The sequence below is a fragment of the Harpia harpyja genome, chromosome 4 (genome assembly GCF_026419915.1).
Source record: "Harpia harpyja isolate bHarHar1 chromosome 4, bHarHar1 primary haplotype, whole genome shotgun sequence".
Classification (NCBI taxonomy): domain Eukaryota; kingdom Metazoa; phylum Chordata; class Aves; order Accipitriformes; family Accipitridae; genus Harpia; species Harpia harpyja.
In genome coordinates this window covers 86,217,129-86,240,191 of record NC_068943.1, presented here as the reverse complement: position 1 = coordinate 86,240,191, position 23,063 = coordinate 86,217,129, and the positions used below count along the sequence as shown (strand labels likewise).

Below are 23,063 nucleotides of genomic sequence, written 5' to 3'. Positions count from 1 at the left end.
CACCCTCCACTTCCCCCAGGATGCAGGATGGCCCCCCCGAGCCAGCACAGAGTGGAGGTCTGCAGCCAGCGCCCTTGTGCTGCAGGAAGAGCAGGGGAGGGGGAGAGACCCTCCAGCAAAGAGCCCTGGGGACACCCCGGGGCCCAAGGGCCAGGTTGCCTCTGCCCAGCTGCTCTCCAGCCAGGCTGCAGCAGGTCCATGGTCCTGCCACGCCACCAGTGCTGGCAGCGAGCTCCCAGGGCTGGCAGGGATCCTGCCTGCTCCCCACGCCTGGCTGGAGGCAGCAGGAGGGCCGAGGGCAGAGCTGGGATAAGCCACAGCAAAGACGGCTGTAGCAGGGAGAAAGGGGGATTGAGGGATTACCGCAGCAAACAGCCTAAAACCAATTAAAGCCGGGGATCAATTTGCTCCCCCCTGGGGAGAGGAAAGTGGGGCCTCTGCCCCACAGAAACTAATCTGCCTCTTAATGAGGAGTTGGGAATTTTCTTGTCAACAACCAGCAACACGCCTGCCCAGCGCCGCAGGGGTGTGGGGGCACGGAGGCATGGGGGTGTGGGGGTGCAGAGGCACAGGGGTGCTGTGCAGGGCTGGAACCCCTGAGCGAGGGGGGCACCCTGCACCAGCAACCGCCCCAGTTCCTGGAACCACCACACTTCCCATCAGGACTGTTCCTGGACCGGGCGCGGCTCTGCTGGACCTGCCGGGCCAGTGTCCTGCCTGTGCCCCCGCTCAGCGTCGGCCCACACTCTGCTCCTCAGCCCGCTTGCCTCCAGCCCCCCCTCCTCCTCTGCAGAGGCAGTCCCTGCGGGGCAGGAGCCGCAAACAGCCCCAGGGCGGGCTGGGGTCTCCTGCATGTGCTGGGTGCCCTCAGCCAGACCCCGCTCCCCCTGGCCGGGCGCTCCCAGGCTTGTCCCCGAGCCCTGCGTGACAGGGGCTGAGCAGAGCTGCTATTTCTGTCCCTGGCGTGCAGATGCTAGCCACAAAGTAAAACATGCAGGACGGTCTTCGGAGTGGGGTCGCATCTGCCTCCTCGCCTTCTTCCCCTGGGGCTGGGCTTGTGCTCTGCACCGCTCTCAGTATCAGGAGAGGCACGTGGTCAAACCACAGGTTGCAAAGCGCTGAGACGCCGGCAGCTCCAGACCCACCGGCCAGGGGGAAAGGTCCCACCACGCAATGCAGGAGCAGGTGAGAGGCCGCTGGGTGAGGGGTTCGCTGGGGGTCAGGCAGGGACCCCCCCTCGCTGGCTTTTCTTGTTGCTTTTAAATGGTTCTCTTGTGAGCTGTGTGGGTTTGGGCTGAAAGACAAAGCCCGAGGGAACGCAGGGCAGCACCTGGTGCTCCAGGTCCCTGGGGCCCGGAGCAGGGAAGGGGCTGGGGGAGCTGATGGGAAGTCAGCCTGCTCTGGCACTGGGTTCAGATCCCACCTGCAGCCCCGAAGTGGGTGGGGGGATTGGACCCAGCCGCCTGGGCTCGCTGACGGGAGCCAGAGGGGAACTGCTGTCATGAGGCTGAGTGAGAGCCATGCTGGATCCTGACCTCCGTGGCAATGGGGTCCTGGCTGTTCACTGCCAGGCTGCAGAGCTGTCCCTCCGCCCCAGAGCAGGGCTGAGAGACCGGGAGCTGGGAGCACTGTGCACAGCTGCCTGCGACCTGTGCAAGGCAATGGGATGCCCTGGGACCTCCCTGACTGGGAACAGGACCACGCAGTGTGGGGCTGTGCCGGCACTGGGTCCCCCAGGGTGGTGCATGGGGGGCGGTGGGTGCTTTGGACACATCCCCAAGGGTATGCGTGGGGACCTGCCCAAAGCACCCACCTGGGGATGCCGGCATTGAGCCCTGAGGCCTGTCTGCACAGGGCGACTGGGGCCATGGGCCGGGTGCGGAGCCCCAGGGGACGTCAGGAGCGGGTCCCCCATGGTGGATCCACAGTTAGTTTGTGGGACGTGGTGCTGTGCTGGGGCCGCCATGGCTGGGGTCACGTCTCCCCACCAGTTCTATGCTGCAGGCGGCTGCTCGGGAAGTGTGTGGTCGCTCTCGCAATGACTGAGCGCGGCGAACCTCCCACTGCCTCGGAGTGGGTGTGAGACAGAAACCACCCCGAGTGTGGGGTCCGGGGCCGTGGCACACCCGGGGCTCCCCGCAGCAGGGCTGGGTGGAGGAGGGCTGCCCTGGGTGCGGTGCACTGTACGCTGCAGCCAGGCCGATGCCTCCGAGCATCCCTTACTCAACCTCCCTCTGTGCAGGCGACCCCCAGCCCTGTCTCAATGGAGCTGACCGCCACCACTGACTTCTACCCCTGGGAGGATGGGTACTCATGGGAGGACGGCATGCTGCCCGAGGTCTGTGAGAAGCAGGCAGTGCAGGGCTTCGCCCGCACCTACCAGCCTGCTGTCTACCTGCTGCTCTCACTGCTGGGCATGGTGGGGAATGGGCTGGTGCTGCTCACGCACACCCGCTACCGCCAGGCACACAGCATCACCGACGTCTGCCTCCTGCACCTTGCCCTGTCTGACCTCCTGCTGCTCCTGACACTGCCCTTCGCCGTCACCGACACGCTGCAGGGCTGGTCCACGGGCACGGCCGCCTGCAAGGCGCTGCAGGGCCTCTACGCCCTCAACTTCTACAGCGGCTTCCTCTTCCTCACCTGCATCAGCGTGGACCGCTACGTGGCCATCGTGCGGGTGCCGGCCGCCTGCCGCCTGCGCCCACGGGCTCGCCGCCACGGTTGGCTGACGGTGGGGCTGGCCTGGCTGCTGGCCACGCTGCTGGCGCTGCCCCAATTCATCTACAGCCAAGCGGAGCAGCACCAGGACCTCCGGATCTGTCATGTCGTCTTCCCCCGCGCGGTCTCGCGGGCGGCCCGGGGGGCCACCAACCTGGTGCAGGTCGTGCTGGGCTTCGCGGTGCCCTTCCTGGTGATGGCGAGCTGCTACGCGGCCGTAGCCCGAACGCTGCTGGCGGCCCGTGGCGCCCAGCCCCACCGGGCGCTGCGGGTGCTGCTGGCCCTCGTGCTGGTGTTCGTGGCCCTGCAGCTGCCCCACAGCCTGATGGTGCTGCTGGACGCGGCCGAGCTGCTGGCCAGCTGGGAGGTGAGCTGTGCCCAGAGCCGCCGCAAGGACCTGGCACTGCTGGTCACCGGCGGGCTGGCGTACCTGCGCTGCTGCCTCAACCCCCTGCTCTACGCCTTCCTGGGCCAGCGCTTCCGCCGGGAGCTGTGGCTCCTGGCCAGTGATGCCGGGTGCGTGGGGCCCCTCGAGCCACGCTGCCCCAGCTGCCCCAGTCCCCGCCAGAGGACATCGATCTCCACCTGCCAGGACGTGGTGTAGGGACACGGCGCCCACGGCCGGGGCAGGGACCGGCCCCCCGGGGAGAGCCTCCTCCGTGCACGGACCTGCCCTGGGCCCCGGCAGAGGCAGCACCGGACAACCCGCACACGCGTGGGCAGAGCGAGCGCCGCAGCACACGCACGCCCTGCGAGCGCCTCCGCTGCCCCGCGAACGGCCGGGCCGGCGGGACCGTGCAATGTCACGCGTGATCTGGGGCGGGCGTGCAATGTCACGCGTGCTCCGGGGGGACCATGCAATGTCATGCGTGCTGCGGGGGGCCGTGCAGTGTCACGCGTGATCTGGGGGGGGCGGTGCGGTGCCGGTGAGCTCGGCACGGTGGGTGCACGCAGCAGGGCCCGGGCAGCTGGTTCCCACGCTCACAATAAACCCCGGCCGAGCCCCGCTGGGCGAGCGCCGTCTCCGTGCGGACCGGGGCTGCCGGGGGGGGGGTTGCTGGGCCGGGGCCGGGGAGCGGGGAGCGGGGGGGCGGCCCCGCGCCTGCCCCTGCCCACCGGCGCTGGCCGGGGGATGCCTGCAGGCGGCAGCAGAACCCCGCGCTTCCTGCCGTCCGCTGCCCGTCCCCTGCCTGTCCCTGCCTGTCCCTGCCTGTCCCTGCCGTCCCCTGCCTGGGCTCCCCCGCACACGGGGCGGGCGCCCAGCCGGGGCTCCGGCAGCCGGGGAGCGGGCGGGGGACAGGCTGGGGACGGAGGGACCGGGCCGGGGAGCGGGGGGCTCCGCGGGGGCGTGTGGGGGGCGACGGCCCGGGGACCGGCACCGGCGCCACGGCGGCTCGCGGGGCGGGGTGGGGGCATGTCCGGGCCCGGGCCCGGTAGCCCCAGCCCCGCGGTGCCCCCGGCCTGGCCTGGGCAGTCGGAGGGGGCGGCTAGGGGCAGGAGCGGGAGCCAACCCCCCCCCCCCCCAAGCACAGCACAGCCCCTGGCCGAGGCGGCAGCAGAGACCAGGCCAACCGTCCCCCCGCTGGCAGGGTGCCAGGGGGGCTGGGAGTCCCCAGGGTTGGTGACAGCAGAGGCCCCCCCTGGAAAAACCTGCCCTGGGTCCGGCTGGAAACCCCCTCCCGGAGCGGAGGGGTCGGAAGGGCCAGAGGGACTTTCCTCCCTGCTCCTCACCTCCCCCACGAGCTCCTCTGCCCTGGCAAATCCCGGCCCAGCGGCTCCCACCTCCCACGGGGCCAGGGCACTGCCGCTGGGACTGTCACGGCCCAGACACCCTCGCCCCCACGGGGCTGGCACCGTGCCGAGCGGCACAGGGCCAGGGGCTGGCAACGCCTGCGGCTGTGCGGCAGCCCCCCACACCGGGCCTGGCTGCAGAAGCGCTCCGGGGTCCCAGGAGCGGAATGGGGCCTGGCTGTGGCGCAGCTGCTCATGGGGTCTCCACAGCAGAGCTGGATGTGCAGGGAAGCACCTCCTGGTTCTGCCAGGGCTGGAGGCCGCTCCCCACTCGCCCCCAGGCTCCTGCTTGGGCTTAGCCCAGTGCTGAGTGGGAGAAGCCATCCTGGACACTTCATCTACTGCTGGGCCCAGAACGCAATTACCGCTGACTCAGGAGCTGCAGCTGCATCCCCACGCAGCAGCTGCAGAGCCAGGGTGATGGGCCCCCGCAGCCCTCCGCTGACCCTGCCACTGGCAGGGAGCAAGGGCCGGATTTGGGCAGTACCTGGCCCAGCAGCACAGCTGCCCCCGCTCCCTGCCCAGCCCGCGGCCTCGGGTGGCCTCGCTCCCTTCCTCCGCTGGCCCCATGGCAGTGCCGGGGTTGGCCCCAGAACCGGCCCCACAGCCGCGCCTGGGGCTGCCCCACAGCTGTGCCACCATCTCCCTGCATTGCCCGGCCCCACGCTGGTTCCTTCCCACCCCAAGGCTGGCGGGCTCAGCCCCGGTGCCCATGCCTGCCCCAGCTGCCCTGCTGGCCCCACAGCAGGGCTCAGCCCCCGGCGCAGGCCCGGCGCTGGCTGCGTGGGAGGAGAGCTGGCAGCCGGCGCTTCCTGCGTGCGCATCCCAGCACCACGGGCTCCCAGAGACAGTGTTGACCCAACAGCTGTAGCAAAGCCAGAGCTGCGGCTGATGTGCTTAACCCCTTCTGGGGCTCCAAGAGTGGGGCCAGAGCGCGGGCACCGCCACGGCACCCACGGCTCGAGAGCGCCGCGGACCCTCTGCCGCCGGGCAGGGCCCGGGGCTGAGCCGAGCCGTGCCGCTTCACTGCGGCACCGGGTGTGACCCCCGCCACGAGCCCCCTCTGCCAGCCCCTCGCGTGGGAAGGCGCCACGAGGCCGGGCAGGACAGGCCTGCCTGAGCACGGTGCCCGCCTGCCCGCGGAGCCCCTGCCTGCACCGGCAGCCCGTGGTGCTGCCCGCCGGCACACGGCTCGGCACCGCGCCGGGCTGAGCCGCCTTCCCGGGCCGGGCGCTGGTGCTGCAGCGCGGAGGGGCTGGGGCAGCACGTGACGCCGGTGCCGCGGGGCAGCTCGACGCCGTGGCCAGTGAAACCCCGGGGCTGCTGGAACCAGCGCGCTCCGCCCGGCACGGGGCCTGTGCCCGGTGCCGGTGGGCTGCACGCGGTGCCGGTGCCGGTGCCCGCGCCGGGTGCGGGCGGTGGCCGGCGCGCCGTGCCGGCGGTGGCTCCGGTAGCACCGGCCCCGTCGCAGCCCGGCCGTGCGGCGCCCCCGGAGCTCCCCGCGTTGGGCGCGCGCGCCCCCGCCCGGCACATGACGCAAGCGGCGGCCCCGCCGCCCCGGGCGTGCTGGCTCCGCCCCGGGCCGCGCGCGGCGATTGGCGGGGGCCGGTGACGCGCCGGGTCCGGCCCGCCCGGGGCGGCGGCGGCGGCGGCGGGGCCGGTCCCGGCGGCGGCGGCGGCCGGTGCGCGGCGCGGGCGGGCCGGTCCCGTCCCGTCCCGTCCGGTGCCGGCGCGGCGATGCCGTTCCCGGGCGGGCTGTGGTGGCTGCTGTGCTGCCGGCAGGGCTTCACGCTGCTGCGGCGGGACTACGGCGAGGCGGACCGGGAGGCGGACGGCGAGGCCGAGGAGGAGGAGGAGGCGTCCTTCGAGCTCCGCGCCCAGGGAGACCAGGTGGGGCCGGCACCGGCTCCGGGACGGGCACCGGAGCCGCGGCTGGGCACGGCGCGGCGGTACCGGCGGTGCGCGGCTCCTCCCGCCCGGCTCTGCCCCGCTCGGCGCGGCCGTCCGGCACCGGGCCCCGCGCTCGGCGGCGCTGCCCCGGCCCGGCCCGGTCCCCGTCGCCCCGGCGAGCCCCGCCGCCGCCTGCCCGGGCACGTCCCGCCGGTGCCGCCGCCCGGGCTGCCCTTGGCGCGTCCCCGCCGCCGGCTGGGGGGTCCCCGCGGGGCGCGGAGGGGGTGTGTGTGGAGGGGGTCGGCCCGAGGGAGCCGCTGCCCCGGGGCAGCCTCCGGGCGGGCATTGGGGGTCCCGGAGCCCGCGGGGTAGAGCCGAGGGATGCGGGGGCCGCTGCCGGCGGGATCCCGGGATGCCGCGGTGACGGGACCCGGGCGCCCGTCGGGTGCTGGGGTGCAGCCGAAGCCGAGGCGCTGCAAGGCCGGCAAGGCAGCGGAGCCGCCGGCGGAGCCAGGTGCTGCCCTGCCCGCGCTGCCCTGCCTTTGCCTGCTCCTCGGGGCAGGAGCCGTGGGGCTGGCGGTGCCAGATCCCGCACCGGGGCTGTACGTGCCCTGTGCCGCTGCTGAGGTCAGGTTGGCCGAGGTGCGAAGGGACCGGCCGCGGCTCTGCAGAGGCCTGCCGGAGCAGGCCGGGACTGTTCCCGGCAGCCAGCGCCCGGGGAGCACGTGCCGGGCGCGGGGAGCAGGCCTGGATCTCCCCGCTCCGGCTGCTTCCTCTGTTTAGGGAAACTGAGCGGCGGAAACCGGCGCTTCCTCCGGCTGGGCTGCGTGGAGGACGGCTGATAGCGCGGGGCGGTGGGGGGAACCCCGGCTCCCAGGGGTTCCTCTTGCCGGTCCCGGCTGCCTCCTGCACCCGGAGCCACGGGGCCATGTCCCTGCCCGGAGGGGACATGGGGGGTGGTGACAGCCCCATCCCACTTGCTGCGGCACCTCTCCCCCTGCCCGCCGCAGGGTCTGCAGCACGGCCCTGCTGCCGCTGGGCTGCCCTGGTTGTGCAGGGCTGGGGGCGGCCCTGAGCCCCCCACACTGGCTGTCCCCTGGCAGCGGGTCCCCTTCCCCTTCCAGCAGAGCCCGCCCCAGGGGACGGCGGGCAGCGGGGACAGTGGCAGAGCTGGAGCTGGGCCCTCTGGGCACTGGCGGCAATGCCAAGGGCACGGCAATGGCAGGAGCCGTCTCTGGGCTTCCTGTGTCCCATGGGCCGCGGTAGCTCCGGAGGTCCAGCCTGGCGTGGGCGGCTGTGACGCCAGCTCCCCAGGGAGCCTTTCTCTGTGGCTGGGGGGTCCTTGGAAACCCACAGTGCTGGCCACCCCTTCCCGGGAGCGTGGGAGCAGCTACCCCGGCCCTGCTGCCATGGCTCCTCTCCTGTTTATTTATATCTCCGAGAAGGAGCTGGCCGCCACCGCCGCCTCCTCCTCCCGCGGGTGAGGAGCTGGGCACCGTCTCCGTGCCCACAGCTGTGCAGGAGTGCGCGGGGCCCTCTCCGGCCTCGGCAGCAGGACGGTCGCTGGAGGAGCTGGCCCCGTGCACAGGCGCCGGCGCTGCGCGACAGGTGCCCTTAATGCCACGGGTCAGCGGCGCCCGGCCCTGCCCCGCGGCGCAGCCGTACCTGCAGCAGCTCCCCCCTCCCCGCCACTATTTTTAGCAGCCGTCTCTTTTTCTTGGCGTTTCGTGGCGTGCTCTGGCCTGTCGCACCTCCAGCTGCCCCGTTGGGCTGCAGCTGGCAGGAGCGCCCGTGCATCTCCCGGGGCACCATCCGCCAGCGCTGCCACATCCCTGCACCCCGCTCTGCCGGGGCACCCTGCCCGACCCGGTGCCTGCCCGTGCCTGGGCTCTGCCTCGTGTCCCAGCACGTGTGCCAGGGTCATCACGTGAGTGGCACCGTCCACGTCAAGTTGTGCTGCGCGAGGAGGAACCGGTCCCCATCCCGCTGCAGGGCCAGGGACTTCCCTGTGCCGTGTCCCACCGCCGCAGGCAGGAAGTCAGCGGCCCCATTACAATGGGACTTTGTGCCGTAAGCGTATTACTCAGCACTGACCTTGTGCAATTCTGCACGGTATTCAGCCTGCCAGGTCAGCTGAGGACACGCAGCCAGCATGCCCGGCGGCTGCCCCCGCGCCCCCGGGGTGCCCCAGCTGCAGCCCTGGCTCCTGCCGCGGCTGTGGGGGCACCGGGGCTCCCTGCCCTGTGGCAGCAGGATGCAAGCCTGTCCTTCTGGGCCTGGCACTGGGCTGGCGAGGAGGCGAGCAGTCACTGGGGGGATGTTCGGGGGTGCCAGGCGGTGACTGTGGGTCTGAGACATCTCCTTCCTCTCCAGGGGTCCCTGGAGGTGAGCCTGAGCCAGCCCACCCGCAGCAGCAGTGGCTCGGAGCGGTGAGTGAAACCCTGCCTCTGGCCCGCTGGACATCCCGTCGCGTCCCTCGCATGGTGCTGTGGGAGCTGGGGTCCTGGCACGCGGTGGGAAGATGCACTGGTGCCGTTGTGCGCCGTACCATCCTGCCCATGGGGCTGGCACCACGCTGTGCCCGTCTATCGGCTAGAGCAGAGGATGGCACAGCCGGGACTGCTGCACTCCGTCCCCATCCCTGGTGCATCCTCGGGCACGTCTCCATCCCTCTGCCATGCCAGATGGCTTGGCTGCCACACACTTAGCCAACGGGGGCCGCGCATGGCTCCTCCCGGGCCAGGAGGCTCTGTTGGGCCAGGAGGCTCTGCCGGACCGTGTCCCCAGCGGAGGCCATGCCTTGGGGCAGTGTGTGCCCGGGGCGATGGGGTGCCGGGGCACAGGGGCCTGCTTGCTCCCCGTCCTCCCAGTGCCGACGCTGCTGCCAACATTCCTTCCTGGTTGTTCATTTTCCGAATTCCTTGGCAGGGCCGTGACTGCAAACAGCTTATTTTTAGCCAGGGTCATCTGCACCCGATGGCTCTGCTGTGTTCCCACCATGGGGTTGTGGGGTGCCTGGAGCCCCTCAGGACCTGGCTCACCCCAGCCCCCGGGCCAGGTCCCCACTCGGGGGCCATGGGAGGCACCCACAGGCACCCAAGCTCAGCCCCATGTCATCCCCAGGTCCCTGCTCGTTGCAGAGGAGATGCGCAGCCTCATCGTGGAGAAGGGCCCAGGGCCAGTGGAGGATGACCCCGATGCTCTTGTGAAAGGTGGGCACAACTGGGCTGGGGCACTGGGGCCTCTGCCTCCGGAGTAGCTGGGGCACAGCCAGGGCTGGCAGGATCGTGCCCCAACTGTGGCTGGATCCTGCCCCAGAGGGGCAGGGGGCACCAGCTGGGCTGGCAGGGAGCGGGCAGACCCTGCCCTGCACCGGAGAGCCAGTGGGGCAGATGGTGCCGGTGGCAGGGGCTGAGGCTTCCCCTTCCCAGGCTGGCTGCAGCGGGAGGTGCGGGGCGGCGTGAAGACCCCCTGGATCCGGCCTCGGAAGTACTGGTTCGTGCTGACTCCCGACTCCCTGGACTACTACAGCAGCAATGAGAAGGGGGCCCGGCGGCTGGGCTCCCTCGTGCTCACCAGCCTCTGCTCCGTGCTGTGGCCGGACAAGCAGACCTACAAGGAGACGGGTAAGGTGCCGGCACCCCTCGGTTGGGCTGCACCTTTGCAGCCCCTCGTGCCCTGAGTCACCCTCCCAGCCCCAGGAGGCCTCCATCGCCTGGAGGAGGGGCTGTGCTGAGCCCCGAGGTGCTGAGTGGCCCGGCTGGGGCGGGGGTCCTTGGGCAAGGGTGCCGGTGGGCAGCGGGTGAGCTGTCTGTCCCTTGCAGGCTACTGGAGCGTGACGGTGTTTGGCAGGAAGCATTGCTACCGCCTGTACACGGAGCACCTGAACGAGGCCGTGCACTGGGTGTGCGCGGTGCAGAAGGTCATCGACAGCAAAGCACCCGTCCAGACGCCCACCCAGCTGCTCATGCGTGACGTTGAGGTGAGCCCATGGCACAGGGCTGCTCGCACCTGCAGCGGTTGGCAGAGCCAGGACCGGGACGGACGGTCGGGGCCTCGCCTGCCCTGGTGCAGGTGCCTGTGCCGGGCAGCCCCTCGGCAGCTGCTGCCAACCCTTTGCCCTCCCAGGAGAACTGCGGCAGCCCCGAGGTCCTGGAGCAGATCTACCGCTGCAACCCGATCCTGCGCTACACCAGCAGCCCCCTCTACGCTCCCCTGCTGCCATTCCCCTACGGCAGCCTGGACCAAAGCGGTGAGGGACGGGCAGGGGGACGCAAAGCCTGGTCCCACGACCCCGGCAATGGCCGGGCTGGGGGCTGCGCAGGGTGGGCAGGTGCTGGGCTGGGCCCCCTGGGAAAGCCCACGGGACTGTTAACCCCCATCCCGTCCTGCAGCCCCTGGCCCCCGCAGCTACACCACGCTGCGCGACGAGGCTGTGAAGCTCTTCAACTCGCTGCAGCAGCTGGAGTCGGAGCGGGACCCGGTGCCGCTGATGCAGGGCGTCCTGCAGACCTGCCTGGACCTGCCGCCGCTGGTGGACGAGATCTACTGCCAGCTGGTGAAGCAGACCACGGAGCCGCCGGCGCCGGGCGGGCAGGGCGACCTGCACTACTGGCAGCTGCTCACCTGCATGAGCTGCACCTTCCTGCCTTCCCCGCCCATCCTGCGCTTCCTGCACTTCCACCTGGACAGGCGAGTGCCGGCGGAATTGCTGGGCACCAGCTGCGGGCAGGGAGCTCGCTGGATGCCGGGACCCCCATCGGGTCAGTGCCGCCGTGACCGTCCTGGCATCTCTTGCAGGACAGAGAGCCGGTTCCCTGCCTCGGAGATGGCCAAATACGCCTGTTTTATCCGGGAGGCACTGGGGAAGACAAAGGGGCGGGAGTGCGTGCCCTCCCTGGAGGAGATCCTGGTGCTGATGCGGCGGCAGGAGATGATCTGCACCGTGCACTGCCCGGGGGCGCCCGCCTGCAGCGTGGCCATCAGCTCCCACACCACGGCCGAGGAGGTGAGGGGCCACGTCCGTGCCGGGCAGGGGGCTCGGGACATTTCGGCACATGGGGCTGGGTGGGCAGCGTGCCGTGGGAGGCGAGGGGCTCCTGTGGGTCTCTCCCAGCTGAGCCGCAGTGGAGAGGGGCCAGGGGCCAGTTGCCTTTGCCCGCCATGACCCGTCTGTGTCCCTTTGCAGCCCTGAGCGCCGCGGCCAGGGACGCGCAGTCATCGTCGGTTGCCTTTGTCTCGCCCCAGGTGGCCCGGGAGCTGGTGTCACGCCTGGGGCTGTCCCAGAGCCCCAACCTCTTTGCCCTCTACGAGCAGTCCCGGCGGCGGGAGCAGCCCGTGGGCAGTGCCACGCTGCTGGCTGACGTCCTCACCAAGTTTGAAAAGTAAATGTCCCGCTCTGCTGCCTCTGGGGGAGAGGGGCCGGGGGGTCACAGGCGGGAGGGGACGGTGTGGGGGTGCCTCCCCCCACCTGCCCCCACGCTGATGGGGCCGGTCCCTTCTGCCGCAGCCTGGCCGGGGAGGAGCGGGAGCAGGACCCGCCGTGCCGGCTCTGCTTCAAGCACTACGGCTTCCTGGACACGGACAACGTCCCGCGCGACAGCCTGGAGTTCGCCCTCCTCTTCGAGCAGGTGAGAGCCGTACCGGGCCGGCTGTGCCGTGCCACGCCGGGGTGGCCGTGCTGCGGTGGCCGTGCCGTGCTGCAGTGGCCGTGCCGTGCCGGCTCACCCCACCCTCCCGCAGGCGCACGAGATGGTGCTGCGGGGCTACGTGCCCACGTCGGAGGAGACGCTGCAGACGCTGGCGGCACTGCGCCTGCAGAGCCTCAACAGCGACTTCTCCACCCACGCGCCCTTCCCGCGCCTGGAGGAGCTCTTCCCGCCCCACGTGCTGCACGCCCGCCTGCCAGCCCCCCGCCGCCGGCCCCCCACCAAGTGCCGGGGGGCCCGGCTGCGCGCAGGGCTGCTGGCCGGCGGGCTCTGGGGCCAGGCGCTGGCCAAGCAGCGGGCGGAGCGGGACCAGCGCCTGCGGGGCCGCCTGCGAGAGGAGGGGGCCAGCACCATGGCCGCCATCGTGGAGAAGTGGAAGCTGCTGCAGGGCATGGGCCGGCCCGAGGCCATGGCCGCCTACGTGGCGCTGGTGCGGGAGTGGCCTGGCTTCGGCTCCACGCTCTTCGATGTCGACCTGCGCGCGGTGAGGCCCCGGGGGCGCGGGGGCGGCGGGCGGCCCTGGCGGCGGGCAGCGCTGACGCCCCTCTCCCCGCAGAGCCCAGTGGGAGCTGGGCCCCAGCGGCTGTGGCTGGGCATCGGGGCCAAGGCTGTCTCGCTCTACAAGCCGGGGGAGCCTGAGCCCTTGGACAGCTTCTGCTACGGCCGCATCTCCTCCTTCGGCGCCTCCGACAGCAGCACCTTCCGCCTCTCCGTGGAGGACCGGGATCTGCTCTTTGAGACCTCCCAGGTAAGGGGCAGCCGTCCCTCCGTTCCTTCTCCCCTCCAGGGGCTCCAGTGTGCCGGGCGCCCCGGGCTGAGCCAGCGTGTCCCCTCTGCCCCGCAGGTGGACGAGATCGCCCAGCTCCTCAACACGTACCTCGCCTCCGCGGGTGCCCGGCAGCCGCCACAGCCCCAGGAGTCGGCCACCAGCCCCCCCGCCTCGGACCCCACCGCGCTGCCCCAGGGGCTCTGCCCCGCAGCCGGGCACTGGCAGCACCGGCCGCCGGTGGGCTCCTTCCACAGCTAGCCCGGCGACCAGTGGCGGCCACGCAGGGTGCTCCTGACAGACGGCATGGTGGGGGGCAGCCGGCCCGGCAGTGGGCGGCAGGTCAGTGCTGGTCCCCAGCCACTCCCTGGAGCAGGGGGACAGGGGCTCGTGCTCTCCACGCCGCTGTTGCCTTTCTGGTTATTTCCTTAATTTATTTCGAGACGCCCGCACCCCCCACGTCTCCCAGCACTTTCCCTGGAGGGCAGCGGGGCCACCATGCCGTGGACCCCCCCCCGTGCTGCCCCCAGGCCTGTCCCCGTCCCTTGTATCCCGGTGCCTTCGCCTCCAGCACTTGTGCTGCCTGGCAGCTCTGCCGGTACCCTGGCTCCTGCCGTCCTGGGGGCTTTGCCTGGGGCAGGGGGTGCTGGGCAGCGGTGCTGTGCCACCGTCTGTCCATCTGCTGAACCCACCCCCTCCTGGAAAGCTGCGGGCGGCTTTTGGCCTAGCTGCCTTGGGGACCAGCAGGCTCCTCCCGGCCGAGTGGCCGAGTCCTGCTGCTTCGCGGTGGCCCCGTGGCAGAGCTTGTGGTGCAGGGGTGGCCGGTGGTGTGGCGGCTGGTACGGCTGGGGCTTGGCCCCTCAATGTTGCCTCTGTAAAGTTTGTCAGTTCTGTGTTGGGGGGGGGGGGGGTTGTTTGTTTGTTTTTCTAAATAAATGCACAAAGGAATGGCTGGGCCTCCTGTCCTGGAGCTCGGGCCCGTGGTGGGAGGCAGGGACAGTCGGATTCCTGGGGCAGCGAGTGCAGCGGGGCCTGGGACAGGCAGTGGCGGCGGGGAGGAGCAGTACAGCATGTCCTTGGGGGCAGGGACCGCCGTCCCTCCGGCCAGCGCCGGCAGCCGGGCTGCTTGCTGCGCCCTTTGGCATTTCATCAACAGCGCAGGCAGCGCTCCGGCTCCGCTTCCAGCTCCCCGGCACCCCCTGGCACTGGCTGCCCCGGGGGGGGGGAACTGCCCCAGCAGCGGGCGCCTCTGCGGGGCCGGTGCCAAAGAGGGCGTGGGAGCCCAGTGCTGCCATGGCGGGTGAGTATTTTTAGCCTGCTCCTCTGTGCCACAGGGTCAGAGGAAAAGGCTAATTCTCACCTTGGGCTGCCTGTGCTTGGGCCAGTGCCAGAGCTGCCCCGCGTCCCATCCCTCGCAGCCTGAGTCACGCGTGGCAGGACCGGAGCTGCCGTGTCTGCGTGTCCCCCTCCCACCCCGCATTGACACCAGCCGGCCCTGAGCCTGCATCCTTCCCGGTGATGCCGTCCCCTGTCTCGGATCCAGAGCGGTGAGGGCACCCCCAGTCCCTCTGGGGCCTCCCTGCTGCACGGGGCCTCGCCCCTGTGAAACATTAACGCAGCACCGCATGCTCTGCAGGCAGGGTGGTGCCGACTCCTGTCCCTGGTCAGCGGCGCAGGCAGGTCCTTCCAGTATTTCTGGCTCTGCCGCAGCAGTCGCCCAGCGCTGCCCGGGCCCAGACAGCATGCTGCCGGCTGGCTCCCGGCCGGGGCAGGGCCAGCCCCGCACACCACTGCAACGTGCAGGTGAGCAGCGGTGCCGGTTCAGCGTTCCCACCGAGCTGGGACACCGGTGGGCTGCGGCTGTGCAGTGGGGCCAGCCAGCTGGCCAAGGCGAGCGCTGGCCCTGCAGCGTCTGCAGCTGCTTCCCTGCTCGGCTGCTCGCTCCAGGAGCCATGCAGGCAGCGTCAGTGCAGGAACAGCCTTTATTAAAGCAAAATAACCTACAAAAATATAGATACAGCCTGTGCCCCAGGCCTGATCTGGCGAAGGAGGAACAAGGCTCCTGCCCAGGGCAAGGACTAGCTCAGCCACACAGAGCCTTTGGCCACGGGGGGGTCACATGCACCCAACTCTTCGGCCAGGCCTGTTCCAAGCCCCCGGGTTCGCTCTCCTCCTCCTCTGAGCGAGTGTTGCTCCCACGGGCAGAGGTTCCCTACCAGCACAGAGTGCAGCTGCCCCAGTCCCGTCCTGGGCCAGGGCACGTGGTGGAGCGGAGGCTGTCCCCCGCCAAGGGTCTTCAGGGGCAGCACTGCGCCCTGCAGAGCTGCTTCCGCTGAGGAGCGCAGCGTGTGTGTGCAGCCGCTGCGACGACTCCACCACGGCCGGGCAGCGCTGAGGGGTGCTAAACGTGGGCACGGCAGAGACAAGCCCTGCCGGCGTGCGTGGAGGTGGCCGTGGGACCCTCCCGTCCCCTGGCAGAGCACTCACTGCTCCTGCGTGCCCCAGGAGATGTAGTCAGGGCGCGTGGCCGCATGGTACTCGTCGATCAGCTGCTGCACGATCTCCCGGGAGTTGTCCAGCTCATCAAAGTTGTCCTTGAAGATGTCCTCCTTGCGGAACTGCTCCAGGAAGGCCTCCCGCTTGCGCAGCTTGTCGTATTGCCGGCACGTCCGCTCAAACAGCTGGAGAGCAGCGCAGCGGTCAGACGGGCCAGAGCTCCCTGGGGATCCCGTGGGGCAGGGCGGGGGGCCTGACCTCCTCAGGCTGCTGCCTAGGAGGAGGCAGGCAGGCAGGCAGCCTGCCCCAGGCCGGCAGGGCAGTAGCTGCTACCCTGCACCCAGCCAGCACTCGGGATCAGCTCGTGCTTCCGAGGCTGCCTTTGGCCAGGGAGAGGGAGTCCTGCTGCAGCCAGCTCCTGGGAGAACGGCACCGGGGTGCAGCAGGACTGACGGGACCCCAGAGCAGACCTGAGCCCTGCTGTGCCCCAGCTGGGAGCGTCTGTAGGGCTTGCCGTGGCTTTGTTAAAGCCCCCAGAGAAGACACGTTTGCGACTGAAAGGACGTCAGAGTTGCGGCTGTGGGGCCCCAGCGCTGCCCACGGTGTAGAGGGAAGGCACTTACCGAGGAGATGTTGGTATGGTTTGCCATCATGAGGCCACTGACGCGGTGTGCGGATGGCAGGTAGGGGGACTTGCGGGACAAAGCCACCTGGATGCTGGCAGGACCCCAGGGGATGAAGTTCGCCAGCTTCCTCTCCCGGATCCGCTGCAGACTCTTGTGAACCTGGCAGGACGAGAGCAGCAAGGGGCAACAGGGTGATGGGCAAAGCAGCCTGGTCCCAGCAGACCCAGGAGCTGCTCCTCGCAGGGCATATGGCCTCAGGAAGGTGGACTTCAGCAAACGGCAGGCAGGGAGTCTCCTCACGCCAAGGGACTAGCAGCCCTTCCACAGGGCCAGGGCCCACACAGGAGCAACTTGGAGCCAGTTCTTGGGCACTGCTCAGTCTCGCCCCAGGATCCCTGCACAGGAGGACAGTGACCGTGCCCTTCCCTGGCAGGCCACACCATTGCCATCAGTATCTGAAACGGCTGTGGGAGCTCACCTGTGTAGGATCCACCTCCCCCTGGATGATGTTGAGGATGGCAATGTAGCAGTGGTTGGTCTGCCTGTCTCGCCCTGTGGACACCATCACATTTTTAGGCTGCAGCAGTCTTCTCATCACATCCAGGACTGTGGTTTTCCTCACGCTGGCCACCTGCAAATGCCAGCTGGGGGTCAGAGGGAGTGGGCGTGCTGCTCCCTTGCCCTCCCGCTGCCCTGCACATGCACACGCACACAGGAGTGGAGGGTAGCTGGACAGAGAAGCCCTCGCCCTGGGGATGGAGCCACATGCAAAGCCGCATGCAGGACAGAGAAATCCCAAAGTCACACAACAGGCGTAGCCAGGCTCAGAACCGGAGCATTGGCGGAGGCTCCAACACAAGGGTGCTGAGCTACCCCCCCTGCAGCAGCACAGCAAGGGCTGGGGGCAAAGCTCAGCTGAGACCAGAGTGACGGGGATGCGTTTCATGTTGTGCTGTCAAACTTCTGTCCTGTTCCACTGCCGAGGCAAAAAGCAGGGCTGGACGACAGGGGAGGGGTCGTTCCCCGCTGCACCCCCTCCTCACCTCGCCCTGCACTGAGCCCATGGGCAGACCAGCCACTGCAGTCCCCGAGGGCTGTCACGGGCTTTGCCCAGCTGCTGCCTGCCAAGGGTGCCACAGCCAGGGCCAGTACCCAAAGGAGTGCCCATAGCAAGGACAGCTCGGCGATGTGACAGCCCCGCTCCAGGCGCCGTCTGAGCTGCTGGCTGAGCCCTTCCCGCACTCCTCCCTGGGAGGACAGATCACACACTCGATACCCTTTTCAGAGCCAGCAGTTTTTCACATTTGCTTCTCTGAGTAACATCCTGAGGAAATGCACACGAGAGGAGAACAGCAGCTGTTAGCTCCCAGCAGAACTGAGACGCGGCCAGCGCAGGTGAGTGCCTCTCAAAACAGAACTGCCCCATTCTCACTGGGGGGGCTGAGGGGGCACTGGCTGGGGACAAGCTAAACGCAAGCAGTAGTGTTTGATGCAGCTGAGGGGTGGCAGTCCCCTCCCAGTACACAGACCAAGCCTTGGGAAGGGGCTGATGCCTGGAGCCCACAATCAGTCTTGGCATGACAATGACCAAGAGTGTTCTGACCCAAACGGCCTGGGCTGGTGGCCCACCGGGGTGGCAGGACTGGCAGGGCCACTTTGCTGGGCTCAGTCTGATCGTTTCTAAGGGTGGCTTTTGCCAGATCAGATACTGTCAGCTCTCTCATAGCTGCCGCAGCCATCCTGATGCATGCAGCAGGTAGCCCAGCACAAGCACAATTGCCTGCTCACGTCTGATTCATATCACATGCGGCTGTCACGTGGTGTGGGCACACGGGCCTGGGATTTGGAACACACAATTACAGCTCACACCAAGACTGTGGGACTGACGGATGTTACAAAGTGAGCAGCTCCTCCTGCCCTCGGGGAAGGGGAGGAGTGCCTGGCGGGCTGCCTTACCGACTGGTCAGTGGTGAGCGGGGTGTACCCCGTCATGAGGAAGTGCAGCCGGGGGGTGGGGATCAGCGAAGCAATCAGCCCGATGAGGTCGTTGTTCATGTATCCGGGATACCTGAGCGTGGTGGTGCTGGCAGACATGATGGTGGAGACCTGGGGGAGAGGACAGGGTCAGCGTCCGCATCACCACACGGTCGCAGAGCACATTCAAAACCTGCTTCACACAGCTGTGCCGGGGGAAGCTGGAGCGCCTGTGGAGGCTGCCCCTGGGAAGAGCGGAGGACCCTCGTTCACGGCTCCAGGCTGCGCAGCACCGTGCCCAGCCCATGGAGTAGGTTCAGACCGAATCGAACACAGCAGGGAAGCCCCATGCCAGCTTCTCCAGAGGGAAGAGCCCTTCTCACCAGCTGGTTGATCTGAGAGAAGGATGGGTTCTGAATGTGCAGCCGGTCCGTTGCGATCCGATTCAAGGCTGTGTTGTCCAGGACCACCTGCAAGAGAAAAAGCTCTGTGAAGAGCCTCGGAGGCAGCCTGAGGATGGGCAGCCCTGGCCACGTGTCCGAGGGCACCAGATTGCCCAGCACAGGCCCTGAGCGCCGCAGCCTGGCAGAGCCCTCCATGGCAGGTGGCAGACACTTGAAACCACAAGCTGACTCATCTGTGGAGCGTAACTGACACTGTCAATGGAAGCTCTTCCCTCCCGTCCTGGCTGTGCTCCCCAGCGCTCTCCCAAAGAGCACTGCCTCTGGGCCACCACCTCACAGCAACCTTCAGCCCCAGCAGCTCTGGCACAGCTGCTCTTTCCCTGCCACGTGCAGAGATAAGCTGGGAGGGACAAGCAGTGTCTTGGTTAGGACCTGACCGAAGGCCCTGGTGCAGGCTGAAGATGCTGCCTGGCTGGGGCTTGTGGGTGCTGAAAGTGATGCTGGAATCAAGTTCAAGCAGAAGGCTGCAGCGCAGCTATGCAGAGGAAGCACAGCCACTCCTCACTGCCATGGGAAAAATCTGCTGGATCCTGGAGGCAGAAATGCCAAGCCGGACAGCTCAGCAGGGGTTAGTGCAGTGCCCTTGTCCCTGGAGCCACCACATCTGCTCAGTCCTTCTGGACTGGGACGCACTCGTTGCTGCGCCTGGGGCTTCACAGGCACGTTGCACGCTGTTGTGGCACTCACCCCACACAGCTATGGCACTTGCCCCAGGAAAAGCTGAGTTTTTGAGCAGCTGGGGACAGGGCTGCCATGCAGGAGCGGGCTGCACTGCTGGCCTGACACACAGCGGGACTCTTACCACGCAGTCAGCGTTCTGAGTCAGCCTCTTCAGTGTCAGCAGAGAGTTGTACGGCTGGACTACAACATCACTCATCTCATCTTGGTTTGGGAAAACCGAGTAGGTCTCCACCAGCTTCTTGGGATACCTGGTGAGAAAGCCCAGCCATCTCAAGGGTTAACACTGCCAAGCCAGCACTCTCTCCTCCCACAAGCTCCCTTTGCAGTCTCCAGGGCTCAGGACAGCAGTGAGTCACCAGCGCTGCATGCCAGAGTCAGCTCCCAGGGAGGGAGAGAATTTGTCCCAGCAGTGCCTACCCTAGCAGTACAGGAGCAGACTGCCAGACAGAGCTACAGCCGAGGCTGAGCCATCCACAGGCTGATTAAGCAGCTGCTTACAAGCCTTTTCAAGAGGCTGCAAGCTGAAACAGGCAGGAATGGTAGCTCAGAGCCCACAGCTAGAGCCTCCCACCCTCCCTTGCACAGTCAGGGTGTCAGAAGGCAGCTGCCTGATAAGAACGGCTGAGGGAAGGCAGAGTTTGGACAGCCTGAGTCCAGTTTCAGAGGCTCTGAAGTCCCCAGGCGTATCAGGAGCCATCCCTTCCCCGGGCAGTGTGCCAGGGATTGCACAAGACAGTGTTTGGGTGGGGGCGGTGGCTCTGAGTCAGCGCTCTCCAGCTCCCCACTTTGGCAGGGTGCCCAGGCTGGGCCAGACTCTGCCGTGAGGGAAGGGAACAAGGCTGAATCCTTACCTGTCATTCAGTCTCTCCAGGAGGTACGAGCCCAATCCGGAGCCCGTTCCACCGGCAATGGAGTGGCAAAGCACAAACCCCTGGAAGAAAGCAGAATGCAGGCAGCTCAAGGTCCAGCTCAGGCCCAGGAGCAGGCAGAACAAAGCATGCTGTGCCACCGCCGCCACCTCCAGCAGAGACTTGCCAGCCAGGGCGACAACTCCCCCTGTGACAACTGAGAGCATGGAGTGATGCCTGTGGATGGAGTGGAGGTTAGCCCTGGCTCCTCCAGACCACAGCGACGGCCACACACTCATCAGGCCACTTCTGCCAGAGTGGGTGGAATCCACGTCTCTGCACGTACCACAAAGCTCAACTGCTGCTCAGGAGCCTCCTGGATTCCTCCCACCCCAGAACAGCCTCAGAATAGCTCCATCACCTTCAGGGTCCAGTCAGTCATACAAAACGGAGGTACATGTTCTCAGACCTTTCCCTGGGTCCTCCATGCCATTCCCCTCCTTCTAGAGTGCCTAAGGCCAAACTCCCTCTACCTGACTTCAGGACAGTTCCCACCTGCTGCAGGTCCCACAACCAGCTCTTGGATCTTCTGCCAGCTTATTTTACGATGACATTTTCCCTTCCCCTGTTGCCATGTGACAGCCTGACACAAACACCAGGGAGCCCTGTCTGTCTACGCACAGGGAACAGGTTTACAGGGACGGTGGCCAAGGTCCTGCAGAGGCACACGGCAAAGCAGCTGAAGAGCTGTCGGTACCCCTGGTGCCCCTTTAACCCGGCTGGAAAGAAAACGAAGCTGCAGCTGCCTGCGCTCATTCCGTGGATTTCAAAGCACTCAGCAACTTTGGGTCTAAACACCTTCCTGCTGGCAGCCCATGGCTCCCTCTTCTGCTGCAGACAGAGGAGCAGCAGGTGCCTTGTTCCAGCACAGCCCTCCCTACCCGTGAGGATCTTCACCGGAGGACAAGCAGTGTGTGTCCTGCTTCAGCTGACGTGGGGGAGAGCCATGGGATGGAGGTGGAACAGGGAAAGGAAAAAGCACCATAATGCCTGGAACTCTTCCTGCAGACTGTATCCTACAGGAAATGCCCAATGCAAGCAGTATTTGGGGCAGAAAAATGCCCTGCTGAGCAAACAGTAAGAAGACTTCTGGGGAAGCCTGGCAGATGTAGTAGTGATGGGAAAGACCTCCTTTCCCTGCTTCCCCTCTCTACGTGTTCTCTGCTCGGCACCCAGAAGCAAGTTGAGGAAGTCTGCATACACCAAACGGCTGAGCTTGACCTTATAAAACAGCAGCTTGGCTCTGAAAACATCAAGCAGGGCAACTGGATCCAAATCCCCTGGCTTACTTACTTCCAAACTGTCGCTCCCATCAGCCTCTCTGTCTATTATGTCAAAAATGTCTTCATGGATTTTTTCTCCCTGCAAGAGAGACCAGACCAAGATTTGTTCCTTTCCCACAGAAAATGAAGAAGAGCTCCTCAAGCCTCGTGTGAAGCCAGGTCAGATTGGCAATGTGACCCTGCGCCCGGGGTGCCACAAAGTGTCAGGTGTAAGTCCCTGCTGAATGATGAGGTATTCTTCAGAAACTGCATACTGAGCCTGACATGAGAGAGCCACGATAAAGCCTCACACCTAACGAGCTGACCTGTGTTTGCACCCAGAAGCACTAGAGCTGTTACCTGTGAGAAGCCACTGGCCCAGTTGTTCCCAGCTCCCCCTCCGTGCTCAGACAGGTAGATGTTTTCTGGGTTGTAGAGGTTAGCGTAAGGGGAGTTCAGGATGGAGTGGATAACTCGGGGCTCCAGGTCCAGCAGCACGGCCCGCGGGATGTAGTGCTCATCGTCTGCCTTTAACAAGGAGCAGTAAGATCATGATGCAGTCGCAGCTCAGCGCCGCTTCTTACTGCAAGAGAAACTGCAAGTGCGTGTGCCACCCCCTGGCCGTGGGAGAGCACGGCACAGCTGGCGTCTGACAGGGAAGAGGAGGAAGGGAAACTTGTTATGTACGGCCTGTCTGTAATGCAGCATCTTTATGCGCCCCAGAGCATATCCTGAATGCTGGGCAGGTGGGGGGGCGGCTCTCCCCCAAGGGGCCTGCACTCGTGGTGGTTACGTAAGGTGGTCTCTATGGCAGCCTCAGCCTCGTGTTTCTGCCTCCACAACACATCCATTTCCAGAAACAGGAGCAGAGATAGGAGCCTGGCAGCGTGCTGCCTAGCAGGAGCGCATGGCTGAGGCTGCCACTCAAACCAGCCCGGGGTCAGCGTCAGCCCACCAGTCCCTGAACGGGGTGGGGGCTGCCGGAGAGAGCCGAAGCAGTCACAGACAGCCCTGCCGGCGTTCATCCAGGCATGGCTCAACCCGGTGACGAGGGCAGGTGCATCCCGCAGCACAGCGTGCCCGCTCCACGTCCCAGCGCGGGCAGGGGCTGGGCGGGCAGGGGGCAGGGGCAGCGCCCGGCAGTACCTGGTAGAAGAAGACGTCCTTGCGGTCGGTGCCCTCGGTGGCGAACTCCTCCACGATGCCCTCGGGGCTGATGCCGTGCTCGGCGCAGAGCTGCTTCCAGAACTCGAACCCGACTGCGGGGGGACGCGGTCAGACGGGCCGGGGCCGGGGCCGGGGCCGGAGCATCCCCGGTCCTGCAGGCCCCGCCCCGCCCCCGCAGGCCCCGCCCCGGCCCCGGCAGGCCCCGCCCCGGCCCCGGCAGGCCCCGCCCACGCCCCCCACAGCATCCCGGCCCCGCCCGGGGCGCGCTCCCCCGGCCCGGCCCTGCTGCCGCCGCCGGCCCCGGTCGCCCACTCACTCTGGTTGCCGCACTGGCCCAGCTGCAGGGTGATGATCTCCCGCGGCATCGCGGCCGAGGCTCGGCTCCGGTCCGCTCCGGTCCGCTCCGCTCCTCCGCCCGGCTCCCCGCTGCCCCGCCGCGTCTCCCGCCCGGCGCCAACGGCACTGCGCGTGCGCGCGGCGCACTTCCGGGAGGGCGCCGCCAGGGGCGGGGGCGAGCGGCGCCCTGGCAACGCGCGCGCGCCCCGGCGGACGGGCGGCGGCCGCGCCTGCGCCAAGATGGCGGCGCCCGGCGCGGCACTGCCTCCGGCG

General features: G+C 67.8%; 3 protein-coding genes across 4 annotated transcripts; 2 read left to right on the top strand and 1 right to left on the bottom strand.

Moving 5' to 3' along the window:
• The first annotated feature begins 1,520 nt into the window (after positions 1 to 1,520).
• Positions 1,521 to 3,361, top strand: CCR10 (C-C motif chemokine receptor 10). The gene is made up of 3 exons (XM_052785857.1): positions 1,521 to 1,755; positions 1,855 to 1,927; positions 2,089 to 3,361. The coding sequence occupies exons 1-3, from the start codon at positions 1,521 to 1,523 to the stop codon at positions 3,323 to 3,325; spliced, it is 1,545 nt and encodes a 514-aa protein (XP_052641817.1). The 3' UTR covers positions 3,326 to 3,361.
• Positions 3,362 to 6,162: 2,801 nt separating this feature from the next.
• On the top strand, positions 6,163 to 13,800 carry PLEKHH3 (pleckstrin homology, MyTH4 and FERM domain containing H3). 2 transcript variants are annotated; one of them, XM_052785496.1, is made up of 13 exons: positions 6,164 to 6,402; positions 8,776 to 8,831; positions 9,526 to 9,614; positions 9,834 to 10,028; positions 10,227 to 10,384; positions 10,531 to 10,654; positions 10,797 to 11,094; positions 11,203 to 11,410; positions 11,650 to 11,786; positions 11,912 to 12,032; positions 12,145 to 12,594; positions 12,667 to 12,858; positions 12,955 to 13,800. In XM_052785496.1, exons 1-13 carry the CDS (start codon positions 6,250 to 6,252, stop codon positions 13,135 to 13,137), a joined length of 2,364 nt encoding a protein of 787 aa, XP_052641456.1. In that variant the 5' UTR covers positions 6,164 to 6,249; the 3' UTR covers positions 13,138 to 13,800. The 2 variants fall into 2 exon arrangements, with proteins under 2 accessions (XP_052641455.1, XP_052641456.1); XM_052785495.1 differs by having other exon boundaries at positions 6,163 to 6,402; positions 12,145 to 12,858.
• Positions 13,801 to 14,840: 1,040 nt separating this feature from the next.
• Positions 14,841 to 22,933, bottom strand: TUBG1 (tubulin gamma 1). The gene is made up of 11 exons (XM_052785522.1): positions 22,771 to 22,933; positions 22,434 to 22,546; positions 21,648 to 21,815; positions 21,319 to 21,387; positions 19,969 to 20,048; positions 19,239 to 19,365; positions 18,356 to 18,442; positions 17,955 to 18,104; positions 16,477 to 16,629; positions 15,996 to 16,157; positions 14,841 to 15,557 (listed from the first exon to the last, which is right to left on the bottom strand). Exons 1-11 carry the CDS (start codon positions 22,817 to 22,819, stop codon positions 15,360 to 15,362), a joined length of 1,356 nt encoding a protein of 451 aa, XP_052641482.1. The 5' UTR covers positions 22,820 to 22,933; the 3' UTR covers positions 14,841 to 15,359.
• Positions 22,934 to 23,063: the final 130 nt, after the last annotated feature.

What these genes read in the sequence shown, in the direction of transcription:
- CCR10 (XM_052785857.1), top strand. Translation starts at nt 1,521, where the DNA reads ATGCTGGATCCTGACCTCCGTGGCAATGGGGTCCTGGCTGTTCACTGC. An exon ending in AGGGTGGTGCATGGGGGGCG is followed by an intron (nt 1,756 to 1,854) that starts GTGGGTGCTTTG and finishes CTGTCTGCACAG; the next exon opens with GGCGACTGGGGCCATGGGCC. An exon ending in TCCCCCATGGTGGATCCACA is followed by an intron (nt 1,928 to 2,088) that starts GTTAGTTTGTGG and finishes GGTGTGAGACAG; the next exon opens with AAACCACCCCGAGTGTGGGG.
- PLEKHH3 (XM_052785495.1), top strand. Translation starts at nt 6,250, where the DNA reads ATGCCGTTCCCGGGCGGGCTGTGGTGGCTGCTGTGCTGCCGGCAGGGC. An exon ending in TCCGCGCCCAGGGAGACCAG is followed by an intron (nt 6,403 to 8,775) that starts GTGGGGCCGGCA and finishes CTTCCTCTCCAG; the next exon opens with GGGTCCCTGGAGGTGAGCCT. An exon ending in CCCCGATGCTCTTGTGAAAG is followed by an intron (nt 9,615 to 9,833) that starts GTGGGCACAACT and finishes TCCCCTTCCCAG; the next exon opens with GCTGGCTGCAGCGGGAGGTG.
- TUBG1 (XM_052785522.1), bottom strand. Translation starts at nt 22,819, where the DNA reads ATGCCGCGGGAGATCATCACCCTGCAGCTGGGCCAGTGCGGCAACCAG. An exon ending in TCTCTCAGATCAACCAGCTG is followed by an intron (nt 18,105 to 18,355) that starts GTGAGAAGGGCT and finishes CCTCTCCCCCAG; the next exon opens with GTCTCCACCATCATGTCTGC. An exon ending in CGCTCACCACTGACCAGTCG is followed by an intron (nt 16,630 to 17,954) that starts GTAAGGCAGCCC and finishes TGGCATTTGCAG; the next exon opens with GTGGCCAGCGTGAGGAAAAC.